The 22,874-nt window shown below is 42.6% G+C and overlaps 1 protein-coding gene across 2 annotated transcripts in view; it reads right to left on the reverse strand.

The window, feature by feature from the left end:
• The window catches only part of IGF1R (insulin like growth factor 1 receptor), a 183,084-nt gene that overhangs the window by 149,578 nt on the left and 10,632 nt on the right, over nt 1-22,874 (reverse strand). For both annotated transcript variants that reach the window (XM_075858234.1, XM_075858233.1), the window contains exon 2: nt 7,502-8,053. In XM_075858234.1, coding sequence (XP_075714349.1) covers nt 7,502-8,053 — 552 coding nt within the window. The remainder of the gene's footprint in view (nt 1-7,501; nt 8,054-22,874) is intronic.

Raw genomic sequence — 22,874 nt, forward strand, 5'->3', positions numbered from 1 at the left:
GCCTCTATAGCTTGTCCGTGCGTTGCTCCAATAAACTCTGCAGTAAAAGGGATTATTTTTTTATTTTTTATTTTTTAACCATGAACCAGTGTCACTCTCGTGTCTAAAAATAGGCACTGCAGCAAATCGTAGACAGTGGACGTACGATGCAGGATACGGCACTTCAACATCAGCGGCCGTCATAACTTTATTTTAAATTACATTAGCAGCCAGGAACGTGCTGCAGCTTAAGTGGTTTTAAAGGGGTTGTCCGGTTTTTGCAAATGAATGTTATGCTCTGTATAATTTAAAGGCTATAGACACATTTAACATGGAAAAAAATATATTTTTATATAGGTTAGTGGTGAGGCCCCAATGCACACGACAGTATTTTTAATCCGTAATTACGGGCCGTAATCACCGACCCATTCATTTCTATGGGCTACGGACACCTTTCAGTTTTTTTACGGATGGGTGTCCATTCCGTAGAAATGATCCGTAAATGATAGAACATGTACTATTCTTATTCATAATTACGGCACGGAACCCCCATAGTAGTCTATGGGAGCTTACTTAATTACGCACGGTTACGGATGTGCACCCGTAAACTGCCATAATTATGGAAGCGTTGCTAGGCGACGCCAGGTTTGCAGATGTTGCACATAATATGTGGCTTTCTTCCTTTTGCGGATCCGTATATACGGATGCACTACAGACCGTAGTTGCGGACTACGGATCCGTATTTACAGACAGTATTTACGGATGGATGAGAATATGGTTGTGTGCATGGGGCCTTACCGGGAGTTAAAAGTTGCACTAACTTTCAGGCAGCGATCTCTCTTTCTTCATTCATTTTTAGACCCCCTGATATTCCATTTTCAACCAGCTCTATTTTCAGACTTTTCTCATGGTCCATGTGCCTCCCAGTATGCATGCTGGATGTGAGGTCTGAGGCTCCAGGATGCTGCTGTCTTCACTAGCTCTCATATCAGTAAAGTTCTCGCTCTACACAAGCCTGTGTGATGCCTCATCTGCTCTCCTTCCCATCTACACTCAGTACAGCTTGTGTGATCTTCCCTCCCTGAACACTTGTAAGCTTTCCCCCCCCCCCCCCCCCCTCTCCAGAGTCTGATCTGCCGAGTACAAAGACCTACCACTCCCTGCTGCTATCTCTAACACTGAGAAGGGAGGCTTAGAGCAGATAACGTCAGCAGCTGAGGACTGACTGGTTTGAGTAACAAGCCAGTTATTAACAAGAGTTACACAGACGCTACAGCTGCAAAATGCAAAATGGTAGGACATTTTTAATGAACGCTATTTAGAAAGTTACTTAAGATGCATATGAATAATGAAAAAAATGGAGTGCAAAAGGTGTCCAGAGCCTTTAAAGTTATAACATTTTCTAATATATTTTATGTATTCATTCTTAATGGTTTTCAAGATCTGATTGTTGTTATCCAGTAGGACCATTCGTTGTTTACTTTGTGGATAAAATTCTGTCCATGATCATGTGATGGACACAGATGCTGGGATCATTAGGTTCTGGGATTGTTAAAAGATACAGCTCTGACACTGTTAGGCTGGGTTCACACGACCTATTTTCAGACGTAAACGTGGCGTTTTATGCCTCGTTTTACGTCTGAAAAGAGGGCTACAATACGTCGGCAAACATCTGCCCATTCATTTGAATAGGTTTGCCAGCGTATTGTGCAGACGACCTGTCATTTACGCGTCGTCGTTTGACAGCTGTCAAACAACGACGCGTAAAAATACAGCCTCGTCAAAAGAAGTGCAGGACACGTCTTTCAGACGTAATTTGAGCCGTTCTTCATTGAACTCAATGAAGAGCAGCTCAAAATTTACGGCTGTCAGAGAAACCTCGCAAAATGCGAGGAGGAGCATTTACGACTGAAACGAGGCAGCTGTTTTCTCCTGAAAACAGTCTGTCTTTTCAGACGTAAAAGCCTCTCACCGTGTGCACATACCCTAATACTGTGTCCATCACATGACCATGGACAGAATTTTATCCACGAAGTAAACATTATTCCTACTGAATAAAAACAAGCAGAGATCTTGAAAACAGTCAGGAATTAATACAGAAAGTAAATTGTAAATTGTGTAACACTTAAATTTAAAAAGAAAACACATCAGAACCTTTTACCTCCCCATGCACGTGCAGCATGTAATGGAGAGGGCTGAACAAACCATGGGGGAATTTACATTTATTTTTTCTACGTTATTTAGATATCGGTGCCGTTATATTTGGCGCCCGATATTTAAATAACCCCCTGAACAGTCAACGGGGCGTGTTACTATGGCTGTGACACGGTCCAATTCGATATGGACAGTGTTACAGCAAGAGCGAGGAATGAGTGTGTGTGCGTGCGCACGCACACTCTCATTCTTCAGCTTTCAAGATTAGTCTTCTGCGGAACTGGAAAGGGGGCTTTTCACTGCTACGGACAGTGTAAGCGCTCCCCAGCTCTTAGGCCTGATTTATACGAGCATGTGCGTTTTGCGCACGCAAAAAACGCGGCGTATTGCGTGCGCAAAAGGCACTTAACAGCTGGGTGTGTCATCAGTGTATGATGCGCGGCTGCGTGATTTTCTCGCAGCTGCCATCATGACACTCCGTTTGGATGTTTGTAAACAGAAAAGCACGTGGTGCTTTTCTGTTTACATTCAGAGTTTGACAGCTGTTGCGCGAGTCACGAAGTTCGCACGGAAGTGCTTCCGTGCGGCATGCGTGGTTTTCACGCACCCATTGACTTCAATGGGTGTGTGATGCGCGAACAGCGCACAAAGAAAGGACACGTCGTGAGTTTTACGCAACGCACTCGCTCTGCGCAAAATTCACGGACTGTCTGCACTGCGCCATAGCCTAATATAGGTGCGTACGACACGCGTGAAAAGCACGCGTGTATATTACGCTCGTGTAAATGATGCCTTACACTGTTTGTAGCAGAGGCACACCCCCTTGACAGATCAGCAGACAATACAAAACTGATCTCTCGCAAGAGCTGAAGAGATGAGAGCGCTCTCCTCTCCCCAGCTCTTGCATTGTCCGTAGCAGTGACACGCCCCCTTGCCAGTTCAGCAGAAGACTGGTCTTGAAAGCTGAAGAGTCAGAGTGTGCGCGCGCTCTCTCTCTCTCTCGGTAACACGGTCCATATCTAATTGGACAGGGTCACAGCCATAGTAACACACCCCCTTGCCAGTACACGCCCCGTTGACTGTTCAGGGGGTTATTTAAATATCAAGCGCCAAATACAACGGCACCGATATCTAAATAACAGAGGGAGGTAGAAAAAAAAAAGTAAAGTGCCCCATGGTTTGTGCAGCCCTCCCCATTACATGCTGCACTCAGCTGCACATGTATGGGGAGGTGAAAGGTTCTCTTTAATTTGCTGAAAATAGAACAACCCCTTTTATAGTCCTTTTGATAAAACCACCCTCAAGTACCTGCAGCATGTGCACAATAATATATTATCCTAACTTCAAAAGGAGGTCGAGAGTGGTGATCCATTAACCCCTTTCGTGCAAAAAAAAAATTGGTAAATAAAACTGGGATGCATTGGATATGGTGGTTCATAAGGTGTATTCCCATTATAGTCATAGAATGGAGTCAAGTTTCCCAAAACTTATACACTTGACCCACAACAGCAGGGTCTCCCAAGAGCGGTCACTTTTACAACAGCGAGGGCAAACTCAGCCTGCTCACAGAATAAAATCCATGCCATCACCAAGAACAAGGGCATGGGCAACTACTTTGAACTATGTCCTGAATAAGGGTTCAGCGTGCTGGTGCTACGTACAAATGATACGAATGATAGATTGCACTTATCTCCTGGGGAATTGAAGGATCGGACGGGTTAAAATCCAACCTGTCCAGCCCTTGTTCCATCATACAGGAGACATAGGGGACTGCGGACCGCCCAATACACATCATAAAACGGTCGTCAGAATATTTTGTGTGCATAGCCAAGTTTAATGCGTTCTAGGACACAAAAACGTACACAAGATAAAGACAATGACAAGCGGCAGAGACAGACTGGTATTTACAAAATATATCATTCATGTCTGGTTAAATCTATTATGGCTGCCTAAGGTTACATAAAAACTACGCACACACCCAAAGCATGGGAAGGGGGGAGGCAGCAACAGCATCTTAAAAAAAAAGAGAAGCTTACACTTGCATTTAAATTCCATACAGTGCAGCAAAACCGCATGCTCTCGGCCAAAATCATGGGCTAGCGGTAAGTTCCAGCATTTTTGACCAGTGATCTCCAACCCGTGGCTCTCCAGTTAGATTTCATAAAGGTTTCTCAATCTGAACTAAGGAGTAGCCCGCACGGCCTACAGTAAATGTATGCCACTTTTTGACAGAACTGGCATCAAATGATTGGTACCTAAGCATTTTTTTTTAGGACTCAAATAAATATTGTTTATATTTTCGAAAAGATTTGCAGAAATATTCTGGCAAAAGCAATTGATACATGTGTGTATTGGAAAGGTCAACGATTGCTGGACCGCAGTATAAGAAAAGCATTAAAACAGGACCGGCCAGCTCTACTGACATGCCTGTTTTAGTAAAATCCTTGTATGCCCCATGAAAACAAAACTTGAGGCATAATTATAATTTTTTTTTAAATATATGATTATCAATAAATTGATAATGTATGAATACACTGACTACTGGGTGTTATCATTCCACCTGTCAATGGGGCGTGTCCATACACATTCTTACATGGTCAGCACTGATTGGACAGTGTTCGTTTAAAAGGGACACTATTGACAAGGATAACGGTAACACCCAGTTATCAATGTATTCATACGTTTCCAGCAGGAACAACAGAGGAACATCACAACACAGAGTTCTAATAAAAGCCTTTACTAAAAACAGACATGTCAGGAGAGCGGACAAGTCCTTGTTCATTGGTCATTGCAGAAAGTACAAAGAGTGCACTTCGCTACAGCACTAGTAAATAAACCCGACTGACATCGCTGGAGTAGGTGAGCACTGGTCTAAAAAGGAGGCTTTAGACTAAAGCTTAGCTTATACCGGCAGATTTCAGCCCATAACAAGCGCCGACTGACTGTATACCAAATCGAGCAGCGCTCATTAACAGGCCCCCCTATTACATGGGCCGATGCTTTACTGTATGGGGAAGAACGATTATTAATACGTTCATTGTCGGCAGCACATTCCCTGTTTACACCGAGAAATGTGCTGCTGACCGCAATGATTTTCAGGGCAGCATAAAAGATGAAATCAGCCAATGAACGAGCGTGAGTCAGATGATCGCTGAGCAGTTTACACAGACCAATAATGAGGGACTCGTTCAGCCGATTATTGTCCCACGTTAATAAGCCTTAACAATAAATACCATAAACATGCCCAGTAAGGTTTTTTATTTTAGCATACATGACAATATCCATTGCCCCAAAATCGTGGTATATTTTCAGAAAATAGGACCAGTAAAGGTCAGGGAGGATGATACGGAGCGGAGATGTAGCCCCCCCTTGTGAGAGACTAATTAAATCTTTCCCTGCAGCCACAATAAAAAAAAAAATAATTTGATTCTAAGAAACGTTTGGCAGAGGAACACACTGTTTTAAAAGCGGAGATAGAGGAGGGAGAAAATTCATTCATTGCTAATATACAGCACAATTTAATCAACAACAAATGCTGGCAGCGAACAGAGAAAATGCACTAATTAGCCACCGGCTGCAGGTCGGGGAGATCTTCCCGTGTCTGGGAGGCGCCTGATCTGCCATTCTATCTGTTTTTTCTATATTCCAGCAGATATAGAAGAAAAAGTTGAGAATTGTGAAAACACTGAGCGCCAACAGAAAAAGAACAGCGAGCTCCACATCTGCATCTCCGAATCATCATGGAGGTAAAACTCCAGGTGCCTCCATTTACTGCTGGGGAGTAAAACACACTTGCCCAAAACTAGCCCATAGGAAGAGAATCTGCCAACGCTATAGTATAAGAGGCTGGAACTCGATACAACGTTGTTAGAGGTTCATCAGGCCTTTAAAAGAGTGACTTCACTTTCATCACACTTTTGATACGTCAGACATATCAAAAGTGGATCGGTGGGGTTTTGGTTGCCGAAACCCCCATCGTTGCCGAAACGAAGGTACAGAAATGCTCCGCACCTTCGGCTGTGATCTGCGCTCCCCGTCAAGCTGAAGACTGCTCACAAACGTTCTATGTGAGCCGTCTTCAGGCTGACGAGGAGCGCCGATTACAGACAAAGGTGCAAAGCCCTCAGCTGAGCACTTCTGCACCTTCATTTTAGCAACGGTGGGGGTCTCCGCACCCAGACACCTACCGATCCAAACTTTTGATATGTCTCTATGACATATCAAAAGTTTGATGAAAGTGTAGTTATTCTTATGTATAAGGAGACCACATGACACGGCCAAACTTCCAGCGTTTCCCAATCAGGGTTCCTTACACCCAGGTCAAGTGTTCCCCAGGACACAGCAGCAAGACCTGACACTTGTAAAGTAGAGACAGCAAACGGATTTCAGCCTGCTTAAAAGAGGCTTTGCAAAACAGTCAACACATCTAATCCAGGATATAGTTCATATTCATATTCTTTTCCCTACACCAAGTTTTAAATGAGGTAATAATGGGCATAGGGGTTCTCTCATAGTAATAAGATTGGAAATGACGGCTTGATTTTATAACAATTGCATTAATTCGGTCCCGGAGTGCAGGCTCAGAAAGCAGGTGATGCTGCGTGCCCATAGAAAATCATGCCACATGCCCTTATTTTAGTATGGAGACCCATAAATAACGTCACAAGTATTAATAAATGTGTGCAGTCCTACATTCACCCGCAGTGATACCCACAATAAAGAATCATTTTTTTCTACCCGACTTACTGGGTGAGTGTCACCTTTTTCTCTTCTTCACATATACCAATATTAATAAACAAGTTTAAGTATATAAGGGAACAATTTAACATCAGGTCAGACAAAGCCATATAAAATCTGTCAAAATTAAACAGTTTAGTGGCTTATTATCTTTCAACTATTGCATCAAGAAAACAACTGTGGGCAATCTTAGCCAAAAATACACGAGTACCACGGTCACTTTCTGAAGACCCATTGTGAACTGAAGGTTGACCATTATATGCAATATACTCAAATGTATATGTTAAAAAAAAAAAAATGAAATTCCGTGACCTGTACACAAACAGATTTTCTTGGCCTGTGTTTTAAAATGGGTCAACAAATTCCAATTTTGTTATATTTTCAGACACTGAAACTGTTGAACTAGGTTAAGGTTAATAGGATAAATGCTATAGTGTAAACCACAGGAATTTACTCCTTTTAATCATAGAAAGCAAACAACCATCCAAGCAAAAGCTTTCATAACCACTGAAAACTGGACAGATGCCCCCAGGCATTCTACAATGGTATACAAAAAATCGGGAAGGGCGTAAAAAAAAAAAAAGTCTAAATATCAGGTAAATGAGAGACAGATCAAGTTTCTGATTCTTACCTTTCTGGCAATGATCTGCTGACCAGCAGCGGTGCGTATAGTCATTGTTAATGGTGGTCTTCGTACAAAGTGGCCGATCCTCCATGACCCCGGGGCACATGTCACCACACTCCTTTGGTGGCTTATTACCGACAATGTAGTTGTTGTAAACAGCTTCGAGAACCAGCGACCAATCCACTGTAGAAAGGTAACACAAGTCAGAGTTCTTTTCAATCCGTATAGCACCACGAGTAATGTTCCTCAGACTGTACAGTCCAATCTCCTTCAGGTCTGTCATCTCAAAAATGACCAAGGCATAGTTATAGAAAAGATTGCGACCACGGATGACCGTCAGATTGGGAAAGAGATCACTCAGGCTTTCTAGGCCAGAAACACGGAAAAGCAAAAGATAGTCTGTAATGACCGTAAGCTTGGGGAACCGCATGTTTCGGAAATCCTCAGCCTTGGCCGCGGAGATGAGCAGAATCTGGAGGTAGCCTTCAATCACAACACAGTCTTCCAACTGCTTAAGCTCCTGTACGTCATTGCGAATGTCCATGCTGTTACTGCAAACTGTGGAGCGAAGAAAAACAATTCAATATCGTACAAATTATAGATTTCGATTAGCATCTAACATTTCACAAAGCAACAAATGCTTAAAAACAAAAGCAGATGACTCTTCTTGAGCAACAGTAATAAGACTGAGTCATGGACAAGAACCCAGTGAAGACGTGCAGAGACGTTGCTAATATCTAAATGGATGTACTCCAAAAATTGTCTTTTCAATTTATGTAATGGCGCTCACATTTCACGCTTTAGAATAAGCAACTATAATATTGCAATGTGATGGAGGGAAGCGGTACTCTGGCTGCTCTAGGCAATAGCACCAGCTTTCCTTTCCAGTAACATAGGCATTGGTATTCTGGCCATATGCAAAAGAGAAGATTCTGCCAGACCAAAATCCTTCATTTGTCATAATCTGTTAATCTGCTTATTTGTTATTTACCGTCCTCTTAAGGCCATGATAAAATAGTGCCGTTTTTGTACAGTCGCTGAATTGGAATAAGGATAGCTGTATGTGTCGTCTGTTTGATTTTCACTCTAATCCTGATTTTTGCTTATTAAAAAAGGAGTCTGTCAGCAGTTTTGACCCCCTTCCCCAAACACTAGATGGTTGACGTGGAAGTTTAAGCATACCTATATTGCCGATCACACTGCTAGCATAAGGGTCCTCTTACACGGCCCGACGTGGACAATGTAAACGAGCGCCGATCAATGAGACGGCTCGTTTATTCCTTTCACATGGAGCTGTGATCAGTAAAGAGTGGGGACGAGCGATCGTTACTATGATCGCTCGTCCCCATACATTTCTATGATGTCGGCAACAAGTCTCCCTGTTTACACCGGGAGATGTGCTGGCAATAAGGATATTATTATCGGCTGCATAAATTAAACAAATCAGCCGATAAACAAGAGTTTGCTCTTTCATCAGCTGATCATTGCCCTGTTTACACAGGACAATGATCAGGAACGAACGTTCCTTGAACGCTTGTTTGCCCGATAATTGGCCCAGGTAAAAGGGCCTTAACTGCGCCCGCACCATCAGCAGTGGCTGCCGGATGGACATTACAGCTGCCACCATGCTGCAACAGCTGGGGGTCGAAGAACTCAGATCCCGTCTTTTTAACCCCTTAGATGCTGCGGTCAATTTCGACCACGGCATCAAAGAAGTGTAACAGAGGGAAGGGAGCTCCCTTTATTTCCCATCGGCAGCCCCACAAATACCAAAGCATTGCAGAAGTGATCAAAAGATCACATAGTAGGACTTAAAAAAAAAAAAAAACACATAACGCCGCATAACAACCCAAATAATAATGGTATTTTATCCGGTGTAAGAACAAGGAAGAATAAGGCCAGCAAAAAACGATCACATACTGCTACATCGATGGAAAAAGTTACGTTACGACCCAGAAAAGGGCAGTCCTAAAAGGTATTAGTAAGTCAAAGGATCATTTACAATTGACAATGATTATGGTTTATGAATACAAGATAATAATCAAGGAGTCAAACTATTGTCTCATGAAAACAACCCCTGCTGTAGTAAAAACCATCGCAGCGATCAGCGGATTATTGCAGGACTGGCTCCCGGAACCTCCGATAATCAGCAGTTATCACCAGTGGAGGTTTAGCATAGACATACTCTCTTAGATGATTGGACAGCCTGAGTCTGCAGGGGGACCCATCCATAATATCCACATGCCCCATTTAACAAGCTTTACCATTGATCCTTTTGTGGTTTTACACAGGGCAATTATCTGTATCATATGTGTAAAAAGACCTATTTCTGTGGAAGAGACAAGAAGGCCACTATTACGCCGGTGTTATCTGACAATCCCAAACATTGGAATGCCATTTCTGCCTAGTTATACCATTACACATTCTCACTTTGATATTCCAATATGACAGGGGTCTCAAACTTGCGGCCTGCATGAGGCCCTGAGGCTGTGATCTGTGGGCCGCGGTGCACCGTAGCTCCCTCAGGAGAGAGAGCAGACTGTTGGAGGAATGCGTCGTCCGTTGGTGGTAGGTGAGCAATGGACACACAGCCCCCTGTAGATAGCGCTACATATCCCCCGGGCCATACCTTTCATCGTTCCGGAATCAGCAGGACAGTCACTGTCTCCCACTGTGCCGGGCGGCCGGGGGTATGTCCCGTTTTCAACTGTATCTGCGTCCTCAGGACAGAGATACAGTTGAACCCAATGCTGAAGCAAGGAAACGTCAGCTCCCTGCTTCAGCATTAGTTCAGATCGGAGGAGCAGAGGGAGCTCCTCCATTCGCCAAGTACTCCCAGGCACAGCGCTACTTTAGGTCCTGTGCCAGGGAAGCCCTTGACGTCACGGTCAATAAAAACTTGCAAAACTCTAGTAATTTTAAACCTAACGGTATTATTATGGTAATATAGTAGTTTTATAGCAATGTAGTATTATTATAGTAATGTAGTATTATAGCAATGTAGTATTAATTTAGTAATGTAGTATTATTATAGTAATGTAGTATTGTTATAGTAATTCAATTAAGTAATTCATTAACAATTTTGTATTACATCAAATTTGAAAGTCAGTCTGGAGCGTGATTTGACATACGACCGTGCAGTGTCACTTTGGACATTTAGGCCGAGTTCAAACATGTCTCTTAAAGAGGCTCTGTCACCAGATTCTCAAATCCCTATCTCCTATTGCATGTGATCGACGCTGCAATGTAGATAACAGGAACGTTTTTGTTTTTTTAAAACGTTCATTTTTGGCCAAGTTATGAGCTATTTTATATATATGCAAATGAGATTTGAAATGGACAACTGGGCGGTTTTTTTTCGTTCTGTCCAACTGAGCGTGTATTGTGTTTTTAACTGGGCGTGTTTACGTGTATGACGCTGACCAATCAGTGACCCGTCAGCATCATACACTCATCTACATTTATTTACACAGCAGCGATGTGCAGCCACATACACAGAGATTAACGTTAATCCAGTGTCCTGATAATGAATACACATGAAATCCAGCCTGGACGTCATGTGTATTCAGAATCCTGACACTTCTGAATCTTTTCTGTGAGATTTCCAGCAAGTGAAACGAAATCTCGTTTACCTCCGTAATCTCGCGAGATTAGGCGTGGCTTGCTGGAATCTCACAGAAAAGATTCAGAAGTGTCAGGATTCTGAATACACATGACGTCCAGGCTGGATTTCATGTGTATTCATTATCAGGACACTTAATCTCTGTTTACGTGGCTGCACATCGCTGCTGTGTAAATAAACGTAGAGGAGTGTATGATGCTGACTGGTCACTGATTGGTCAGCGTCATACACGTAAACACGCCCAGTTAAAAACACAATACACACCGCCCAGTTGGACATAACGAAAAAAAAACGCCCCGTTGTCCATTTCAAACCTCATTTGCATATATATATATAAAATAGCTCATAACTTGGCCAAAAATGAAAGTTTTTTTTAAAAAAAAAACACGTTACTGTTATCTACATTGCAGGGCCGATCACATGCAATAGGAGATAGGGATTTGAGAATCTGGTGACAGAGCCTCTTTAATAAGAATCCATTAACCAAAACAGAGAAAGTTTTTTTTTTTTTTTTGTTTTTTTTAAAACAAATGTGAACCCAGCCTTACTGTAAAAAAACAAAAAACGCATCAGAGAAAACTAAACCTTAAAAAAACCACATGCGTATTTTTGCAAAGCATTTCAGCTATAATCTGGTTTTCACTTTAAGGCTATGTGCACACACACTAATTACGTCCGTAATTGACGGACGTATTTCGGCCGCAAGTACCGGACCGAACACAGTGCAGGGAGCCGGGCTCCTAGCATCATAGTTATGTACGACGCTAGGAGTCCCTGCCTCGCTGCAGGACAACTGTCCCGTACTGTAATCATGATTACAGTACGGGACAGTTGTCCTGCAGCGAGGCAGGGACTCCTAGCGTCGTACATAAGTATGATGCTAGGAGCCCGGCTCCCTGCACTGTGTTCGGTCCGGTACTTGCGGCTGAAATACGTCCGTCATTTACGGACGTAATTAGTGTGTGTGCACATACCCTAAGGGTATGTTCACACGGCTTATTTTCGGCCGTTTTTCTGTCCGTAAACGCCCGGAAAATCGGAAGCAAAAACGCCTCCAAACATCTGTCCATGGATTTCAATAGGAAAAACGGCATTCTGTTCCGATGGGCCGTTTTTTTGCGCAGCCGCTATGAAAAACGGCCACGTAAAAAAACGGACGCGAAAAAGAAGAAGTGCAGGTCACTTCTTGGGACGTTTTTCATAGACTCTATAGAAAACCACTCCAAAAACGGCCGTAAAAAACGCAGCTAAAAACACGTCTGAAAATCAGGAGCCGTTTTCCCTTGAAAACAGCTCCGTATTGTCAGATGTTTTTGGTTAAGTGTGTGAACATACGAAATAGGAAAGGATCCAGCGCTGAGACCAGGAGTATCTGTTAAAATTGGAATGGGTGCATGAAAATCACGCATGCCCCACGGAAGCACTTCCGTGGGACGCGCGTTATTCGCGCAATAACCGTAAAAGAATGAATGTAAACAGAAAAGCACCACGTGCTTTTCTGTTTACAACCATCCAAACGGAGTGCCATAAAGATGGCGGCTGCGCGAAAAGCATGTAGCTGCGCATCCATATGGACAGGGCACACGGAGCTGTCAAGTGCCTTTTGCGCACGCAAAACGCCGAGTTTTTTGCATGCGCAAAAGGCACACGCTCGTCTGAATCTGGCCTAAGGTGCATATTTTTGGAAGTGTTTCATAACGCAACTAAAACAACTGAACTCAATCTACATGTGCTTTCAAAAAGATTATGAATTAAGGGACAAACCCTTAGGACCACTTCCATTAAAAATCAGCTTGGCAGTAGCCGAACTGGTTTGCTAAATCAAAATATTTCCTTAGTGGCTGCAAAGTGGCTTATGAAAGGGTTATTTTCATCATCATGGCAGGGAATGTGTTAATACAATGCATTAGCACAACACACAACGGGGCAGCCTACCAACTTCCTACAAAAACACACTTTTATACTGCATGGTTTACAAAAGCAGCTTTATCCAGATTGCTCGCACTCCGGCAGACAGTGTGGATTACACAACTGCTAGCTTTTTTTTGTGCCCCTAGGTAATTTTTTTTTCTCCCGCTCGCTCTAAATGCAGCTGCTTTAAATTCTCTAATTTGGTTTCTGGTGATTTTTATCGCAGAGGACAATAACATTTTGTATTCAGGTACAATAGATTCAACTCTAATCTGAATCGTATATCAGAGACTTCTGCGGCCAAAGACATTTTCAAAAAGCTACAAATTCTTGAAATATCAGAGATTTGGAAGAAAGAAGCAAATTACAGTAAAAGCTTAAAGGAGGAATAGAGATGATCCTGTAGCAGAAGATAAGATTATTTGGCCCACCCAGTCTTTACTTAAAACACCTTAGCAGGAATCGTTTTATCAGCTTATCAGTGCTAGACAAATCCCAGGAGCCAGGTAGCCAATGTACCTAGAAATTTGCTACTGGCACTAAAGGCCCTTTTACTCGGGCCAATGATCAGGAAAGCGAGCGTTCATATGAGAGTTCGTTGCCAATCATTGCCCTGTGTAAAAGGAGCAACGATCAGCCAATGAACGAGCAAATACTCATCCATTGGCGGATTGAATAGTTTATGCAGCACTAAATATCATCGGTCAGCAGCACAACTCCCTGTGTAAACAGTGAGACGTGCAGCCGACATAATGGAAATGTATAGGGAAAAAGATCATAGTAGCGATCGCTCTTCTCCGTACATAACCAATCATTGCTCCTTGAGATAAGAGCAAACGAGCACCGATCAACGAACTGTTTTGTTGGTCGGCACTCGTTATGAAGGCCCATATTGCATAACTCCCAATCGTCCCGGATTTCGGTCGCTGCCCCGGGCAGCCGGGGGTATTTCCCGCTGTCAACTGTATCTGCATCCTCAGGACGCAGATACAGTGGAACCCAATACTGAAATGGGGAACAATCAGCCCCCTGCTTCAGCGTTAGTTAAGAGCGGAGGAGCAGAGGGAGCTCCTCCGCTCGCTTTTAAGAGCTGTACTCGGGACATCCCTCAATGTCACTGTCCATATACAGACAGTGACGTCAGTGGCTTCTGATTGAGCGGAATCCCAATTGCAGATGATCTGGCCGGGGGTTCCGCTCCTAGAGGAAACCCCTGAGGTCACTGTCCATATATATGGACATGGACGTCAGGAGCTCCTCCTGGAGCGGAATCCCCGGCCAGAGTCGGCAACTGGGATTCTGCTCAAGGCGTAGCCACTGAAGTCACTGTCCATATAAGGGCTTCCCTCTAGGAGCGGAATCCCCGGCCTATGCGCTGGCTGGGGACTCCGCTCCTAGAGGGAGTCTCAATGGCGCAATCTACAGGAATACGGGGGTACCGCCATCTACAGGGGGATGTGGCACTATATAGGGTCTCTATCAACATCGACACTGTAGCACTATCTAGGGGCACCATCTACAAGGACCCTGGCACTTGGGGCATCTGTGTGGGGATTATACTATATGGGGCATCTGTGTGGGCAATACACTGCATGGGAGAATCTATGTGGGCACTATACTGTATGGGGGCATCTATGGGGCATTATACAGCTTGGGGCAGCTATTTGGCATTATACTGTGTGGGAGGCACTATGGGAGCATGATACTGTGTTGGCTGAATCTGGTCTGTATGGGCACGGATTGGGTGGGATTAGAGGCATGGCTTAAAAGAAAAAAAATTTGCAGCGGCGCGCAGTCTCTCTTTGTGATACTTCAAAGTTGGGTATGCATATTAGCCTGTGTAAAAGGAACTTTAAAGGTATTTGGTCACATCTATGAATATGGAGCTAAACGAGCACCAATTAACTTGCTATATCGTCGACCGGCGCTAGTTACTGGCAGAAAATTCACCTGTGTAAAAGGACTGGTGGTACCGGCCAACTATATTAAGTGTATGTTGGGGTGGGTCCAGACATCTGGCATTGGAGTTGAATTACAACATACCCAATCGTATATTTTGACAGGAGATAAGCCGCTGTCAAAGGTGTCTTGCAACGGCTTATTCCCCTCTTCCTATCAAAAACACATGCACGTTCGGCTGAGCGTGCATGTGTGGGGGTGTTTTCGGAGGAACAGCTGTCGGCTGACAGCTTTTGTAAATGTTTTGGCAGCGGTTGGCTAGATTTACACACACACACACTCAGATTTCTGACCAATCACACTGATCTTCCAGATAATAAAATTGGTATAGTCAGTCTTTTACGCACACAGATTTTCTGTTAAATGGGTTTTTCTTAAAAATTGTGTGCAGATGGTGTAACTGCAGTAAGATTAGTCACTTACTAATGGGCTGTCTGTAGCTAAAATGCCTCTGTAAACTAGTCACGTAACTATGCTCCTAGTGTTAATCTCCTGCTTGTGTGACGTCCCATACACTGAACACTTGGTTATATCCCCTCTCTCTGTAGTGTATGGGAAGTCACACATCACATGCCTCATCTCCACTGTTCACTACCTCCCTGACTTAGGGGGATTGTGTTTCACATGCTGGGAAGCAGAACGGTCTTCGGAGCAGACAGCACTACCTTACACCTTGAAATATAGAGGCATGCAGGCATCTATTAATATAGGCAACTGTCAGAGGGGAGAGGAATCGTGGAAACTGTAGTCCGTTACATTGGAAATCCTAACAAAGTGAAACCAACAGTGCGGCACAGAGCTGGGTGAGAACGTAAAATAACTACTTCTGAGCTATGATGGCACCATTTGGTGACTATTATACAGGTACATTTTGTTATGCAACAACGACGCGCCTCAATCTCCCTGCTGGCATCAAAGATCATCCTGATGGAAATAACCATTCGATCCTCTGAAACGACTTTTCAAACAGCAGAAAGGAGCAATATTGTTGGGCACACATATGAACATGTACATTTTTAATGATAAAGTTTCTAAAAGACATTATGGGGAAAGCTTCCTTAGTCCTCCTTAGTCCTTTAGGGATAAAAGGTTGTAACCTGTACAAACCCATTTCCCTATAGAAAAGCGATACAAGAAATCTATCTTCCTCCTCTTTACGAAACAATATGCATGGCAATAGCCGTCAAAAAAACGCCCATTTGGCCAACAGCTAAAACATGTCTATTGCCTGCTTAACTCCTGGGTGAGGTCAAGCCCTGCCTATTATGTGGTGTAGATGAACATGCCATGCTGCCTAAAACAATCTAAGGATATGTTCACACATGGTAGACTTGTTACAGCAACTACGGCATATGGGACGGACTCCGATACTTCTGCAACAAATCTGTCTTTTGTGAACATACTCTTAGGAGGGGAATGTCATGTATAAAAAGTGCTATAATGTCACAGATTAGTCCTCATAGGTATGCTCCAATTTTACACACTTTCTACTATTTGAAATATTTCATTTCATGTTGTTTTCTACAGTTTAAAACGATAAGAAAACATTTAAGGATAAACTTCAATATGTACAGCTCCCCGTTATAGAGGATTGTGGCTAGTGTGATAAGATCTATAAATATGTTGGTAGGTTATGCAAATGCCACGCATAACTGTGCCACTTTAAAATCTTCCCTTACAAAAGTCTCATAAATGTGGAGTTCTCCACATTATATCATAATACGTGTAGGTAGGTAGCTTTTTTTCTATACCTTTGTACAAGTAAATTGAGGATGTGAGAAGCTACAGTAAGTAGTGGTGTGAGCATGCCCAGAGTGGTTCAGAGGAACACGCTGATCGACATCAGAAGGGTCCCCCATTGCACTGCAGAGATGTGTGTCCCCCTAAGAGCTCTATGTAAGCAATGCGGTCGGTTACTGCAGGTCATACATTATAAATTATAAGCACATACAGCGCACACTTCTGCCGCCATTATATTCATATCAACCCGGAGTGCCTCTTTAAGACAAGTAACTTAAAAAAAATAAAAGCCATCTAGGGCATATGAAGTGCAGAAAACAATGATAATCGCTAATAACCTTACATTGTAGCAAGGCTTTTACTCCGATATTTAACTTCTGTATGAGTCTGGAATATACGTAAAACTCGAAAAATAAGACCGATCCACTATATATATATATATATATATATATATATATATATATATATATATATATTACATAGTTACATAGTTAGTACGGCTGAAAAAAGACACATGTCCATCAAGTTCAACCAAGGGAAGGGAAAAGGGAAGGAAAAATTTCTACACATAGGAGCTAATATTTTTTTGTTCTAGGAAATTATCTAAGCCTTTTTTAAAGCCATCTACTGTCCCTGCTGTGACCAGCTCCTGCGGTAGGCTATTCCATAAATTCACCGTTCTTACTGTAAAGAAGGCTTGTCGCCTCTGCAGCTTGAACCTTTTTTTCTCCAGACGGAGGGAGTGCCCCCTTGTTTTTTGAGGGGGTTTTACAAGGAACAGGATTTCACCATGTTTTTTGTATGTGCCATTAATATATTTATATAAGTTAATCATGTCCCCCCTTAGTCGTCTTTTCTCAAGGCTAAATAGGTTTAATTCTTTCAATCTTTCCTCATAACTTAGATTCTCCATGCCCCTTATTAGCTTCGTTGCTCTTTGTATTTTTTCCAACTCCAGGGCATCCTTTCTATGAACTGGAGCCCAGAACTGGACTGCATATTCTAGATGAGGCCTCACTAATGCTTTGTAAAGTGGTAATATTACATCCCTGTCCCGCGAGTCCATGCCTCTTTAATACATGACAATATCTTGCTGGCCTTTGAAGCAGCTGATTGACACTGCATGCTGTTATTGAGTTTATGATTTACAAGTACACCCAGATCCTTCTCAACAAGTGAATCTGCCAGTGTAGCTCCACCTAGGACATATGATGCATGCAGGTTGTTGGTACCCAGATGCATAACTTTACATTTATCTACATTAAACTTCATCTGCCAAGTGGACGCCCAAACACTTAGTTTGTTTAAATCTGCCTGCAATTCACGAACATCTTCCATAGACTGAACTATATTACATAGCTTGGTGTCATCTGCAAAAATAGAAATAGTGCTATTAATCCCATCTTCTATATCATTCATAAATAAGTTGAATAATAGTGGTCCCAACACAGAACCCTGGGGTACACCACTTATAACCGCGGACCATTCAGAGTAGGAATCATATATAGGAATCATATATATACACACACATACACACAGTATCATCAGCAGGGACAAAGAATGGGATATGGATGAGCTCAGATTTCTACACCGCCTAGGAGTTCAGGCAAAAGCAGGATAAAACAAGGCTTACAACCCGTTTCTCATGCTCCGCCATCCACTGCTTTAAAAGGAGCAACTGGAGTGGGTGGCATATTATGACAGATAAACCTTTCCTCAGCTGTGATAATAATATTTAAGCTGTTTTCTTCTAGTAGCTGTCTGTATCTACAGAGGAAGACAGGAAATTACAAGCCCTCCTACACAGAAAACACCTGTCTACCTTCCCTCTATAATACCAGGCTGTAAGATGATACTCCGCTAGTGATTCTTAGGGCGCACATAGACAGGCAGGTATCAGATGGACGGTGGCCAGTAAGTCAGCGATACAGCTGCCCATCTCGAGACTAAGAACTGCCCAAAGATCTCGCCAGCAATGCTGGAGCAATAAATAAGGGAAGTATGACACTTCATCAACACTGCAGTCATTCTGCATGGATCAACAAGTTCTATTAGAAACACAAAGTACTTTTATATACTTCCAGCGGGATGTGCAACAGGCAAAATGATTGGTTTTCTTTCCTTTTAAGAGGGGAATATGTTGAGGCAAAAAGGAGTTTACAATGTGCAAGTATAAATATAAGCACCATGTCCACGGACAACAAATTATAAAGTTCTGAAATGTATTCTAAAACTTTGGTGCAGAAAATCTGCACCAAAACCGCAGGTAATTCCACAGATAAAATCTGCACCTAACAGTGTGGGTTTTTTTTTTTAATGCATTTTCAGGTGCGTTTTTATGCGTTTTTCTATAAACTTGTCAGATACAATTCACAAGCGGAAACGCAGGATAAATAGAAACACTGCATATTTTAAAATACGTATAAGTTTGTGTTCCCACAGTGCAGATTTGCTGCAGATTTTGCTTGAGTTTTTTATAAGTCAAAACCAGGAATGGAAACTAAACAAAAGAAATATATTGAGAAAAGCCTTATAGGTCTACTCTCCTGGAACCAATTCTGGTTTTGGCTTACAAAACGCAGGCAAAATCTGAAGAAAATCTGCACTGTGGGAACTAGGGATGTCACGATACCAGAATTTGAACTTTGGCACCGATACTTCGTGTAGTACTGCAATTTCGATACCAAATTGGCAACAATAATAAAAAATAAAAAAAAAAAAAAAAGTTCTTCCATTTTCTGATGTGAGGCACGAGGTGTGATGAATTTTGAATGTGCCTCACATTAATAGTAATCAACCCCATCAGGTTTCTCAGTCATAATGGGTTAATGTGTAAGGTGCATGATGGGGTTAATTACTATTAACTAGCTTTTATACCCGGCGTTGTTCGGGAGGTTGACTTACAGTATAGAGTAAAAGCTCACTATTTAAAATACCCAATTATGTGTTGTAAGGCCCCATGCAAACGACTGTAGAATTCGTCCGTAATTACGGACCCATTCACTTCTATTGCACATGGACACCTTCCTGTATATTTACAGGAAGGTGTCCGTGCCGTAGAAAGGCTCCGCAAAAGATAGAACATGTCTATAGGACTTTATATGGGAACACGACCCGCATAATAAATTAGAGAGTATTAAAAGTTAACTTACCTGCCTCTTCCTCCAGTCCGGCCTCCCGGGATGACGTTTCATCGCTGCAGCCAATCACAGGCTGCAGCGGTCACAAGGACTGCCACGTCATCCAGGGAGGTCGGACTGGATGTCAAGAGGGACGCGTCACCAAGACAACGATACGTCTTAACTTTTTACTTACTCTTTGCTTCTCCATGCATTTTAATCCCTCAATTATACGAGACAGGACAACTTTCCTGCCTCTGTGTAAACCCGCTGTGGCCAACATCGCAGTGCTGCTGTTAGGCAATTCAGCGAGGAATGATGTACGTTGTAGCTAATTATGGTCTGCCATGTCATCAATAGGGGGCGGAGCCTATTCATTGATTTTTAAACCAATGGGGGGAAAAAAAACAAAAAAAAAAAACGGCCTTCAAATAAACTTTCTAAAATATATATAAGATGTGAGGCACATGGAAGTTAAATTCATCACACCTCGTGTCTCACAAGAAGTCAAAGGTTGTTTTTTTTTGGTTATTTTACAGTGTGCACATCATAAATTATGCAAAAAATTGTTGTGCAGGTTATTACAGCCGCGCCAATACCGAATATGTGTATATGTTATGTATTAGACTTATTTTAATGTTTATTGTAAAAAAGGTGTATGTATTTGTTTTTACTTTATTTTTAAACTTTAATGTACTGGCATATATCTATATGCCAGTACATTAGCCTGTGTACGGATAGTACACAGGCAGTTGTTAGGACATATCTAAGTATGCCCAAACAACTGGAAATATGGCAAGACAGCCATGGGGTCCTTCAATGGACCCTGGGCTGTCTGCCCATATATGGTATGTCCCTCAATCGCGATCCAAGGGTCATCCCCCCCTTCTCATTTTCCCCTGAATGGTGCAGTCCGCTTTGATCCAAGCATTCAGGGGAATAGCGGAGGAGTTGAGAGGTTTCTCTGATCTCTGCCGTTATAGAGCGGGGCTGCAGCTGTGTAATACAGCCATTGCCCGACTCCTAACAATAAGTGCGCACGCTCAGCATGAGGTGATGCGGCTGGCGCTGCACTAATGAGCGGCGGCGCAGGCACCGAAGACAGAACATGGTGGTGTTTTGTAGCGCACCCGCCATGTTCTGTCTTCAGTGCTGGCGCTCATTAGTGCAGCGCTGGTCGCATCGCATCATCCTGACCCCGCGCACTTATCAGGACTCAGGAGCGGGGCAATGACTATTACACAGCCGCAGCCCCGCTCTCATACATTCATGTGTTACTATACTAAGCTGTGCGGCCGCACAGCTTAGTATCAAAATACATGAAATAACGGTATCGAACCGTTTGGTGATGCACAGTATCGAAGTTTAGATGCATCGTGCATCCCTAGTGGGAACCCAACCTAAGACAGATCAATTTACGTGCGGAAAAGTTCTGCAGCATGTAGATAAGATTACTTGAAGTCTCATTTACTTTGCGAGTACTGTATTACGCTGCCGATATGCCGAAGGAAAATACGAGCAGAAAACCCAAACGGAATACGCACCGTGTGATTTGGCCTTACTGTCCAAAAATGTATCCAGTACGCAACTATTATGGCTGCATTTAGCAACACTTGAATGAGAAATGTCTATTTAGGGCAATGCAAAGGTTAAATCATTTACTACAATCATTAGGATTTTTCCCATGGCATAACTGCCATCCTCACATACCAGCAGATATTTTCCCATGACTAAAGGGCTCGTGTTAATTTTATTGTGTGCAAAGCTTTTAACATCACATTAGTAAACACGTTTGAAGTTGCGTGTAAAATGCATTATTTTGGGTCACAGATTGAACCCACAAAAAATAAACAGGCTCATTGTGTATATTCGTCATATGACAGGAATGTGTATAGAGCAAGTCAAGTCCAACTGGAGTAAATAAGAACTGGTATTGCCAGTAAGAAGGTCTCCCCACTCAGCTTATAGGCGGAGGTTGACCTCAGACTGAAGTCACAGGAAGTTCTGCCCATTCTCTCTCTCCGCTTCTTCAATGGAAGCTTTTAAGTGGAGTAGCCAATCAGATCACAGCCATAACAAATCCAGAGAGCAGTCTATGAATGAGGGTGGGGGGTGGATCATAAAGGGGGGTCAGTACAGTCCTTTCTTCCAGAGCCTTTCAGGAATGCGAAGAATTCTAGGATTTTGCATTATTTTCCGAGTAGGGGGAGGAAGAGGATGGCTGAGGAAATAACCCTTTGGCTCCATGGCTTTCTGCTGAAAAGCACTTTGTCATTGTCAAATCCGACAATGTAGAATAATAAATGTTAGCAAATCGGAAAAAGCGTCACAATCTAAACATCTGGTCTAATGTATTCCATGCAAACCTCTAAATACTTCAGTGTAGCTTTGAGACAATAGAATTATGAATAGAAATAAAATACTTCCATACAGTAGATGCATTATTTACTTCATATGTAATAGGAAATGTACACGAGAATACAGATTTATTAAAAAGGCATCAATCTGCTACACCGCAATATGCTTTCACCAAACATACAGACATCCACTAGAGCAGTGTATTCTAAACCAGGTCAGGCATCCCCCCCGACAAAACGTCAACACATTTTTCAAGTGTTCCCCCATTGGAATAAAGTTGAGAATCACTGCTGTCCACAAACCACAACTAAATGAAAAACAACACCTACAAAATGTGCAAAATTCCTTTATTAACATTAATCACACGTGCTTTAGGTAAGGCAGATCAAACATTGCAGCAGACCATAGATCTGTATGTCCTGCATCTAGCACAACCAATAACTAATAATAGAAGACCTGATGTCATGTGATCGACACTTATTTATGGCCGGCAGAACTCAAGAAGTCATATGCTTGGCAGATTATCACGATATTCCTAAAACCCCCAATTCTTGAAAGTCTCTCTAGAATATCTTTTAAACCAGCACAAATATTAAAATAAACACTTTTTGTTTGGCAGAATCATACCCATAACCCCAGTCTTCTCATGCTCAATCACACTGGTGGCTAA

This window comes from Rhinoderma darwinii, chromosome 3 (genome assembly GCF_050947455.1).
Source record: "Rhinoderma darwinii isolate aRhiDar2 chromosome 3, aRhiDar2.hap1, whole genome shotgun sequence".
In the NCBI taxonomy this organism is placed as follows: Eukaryota; Metazoa; Chordata; class Amphibia; order Anura; family Rhinodermatidae; genus Rhinoderma; species Rhinoderma darwinii.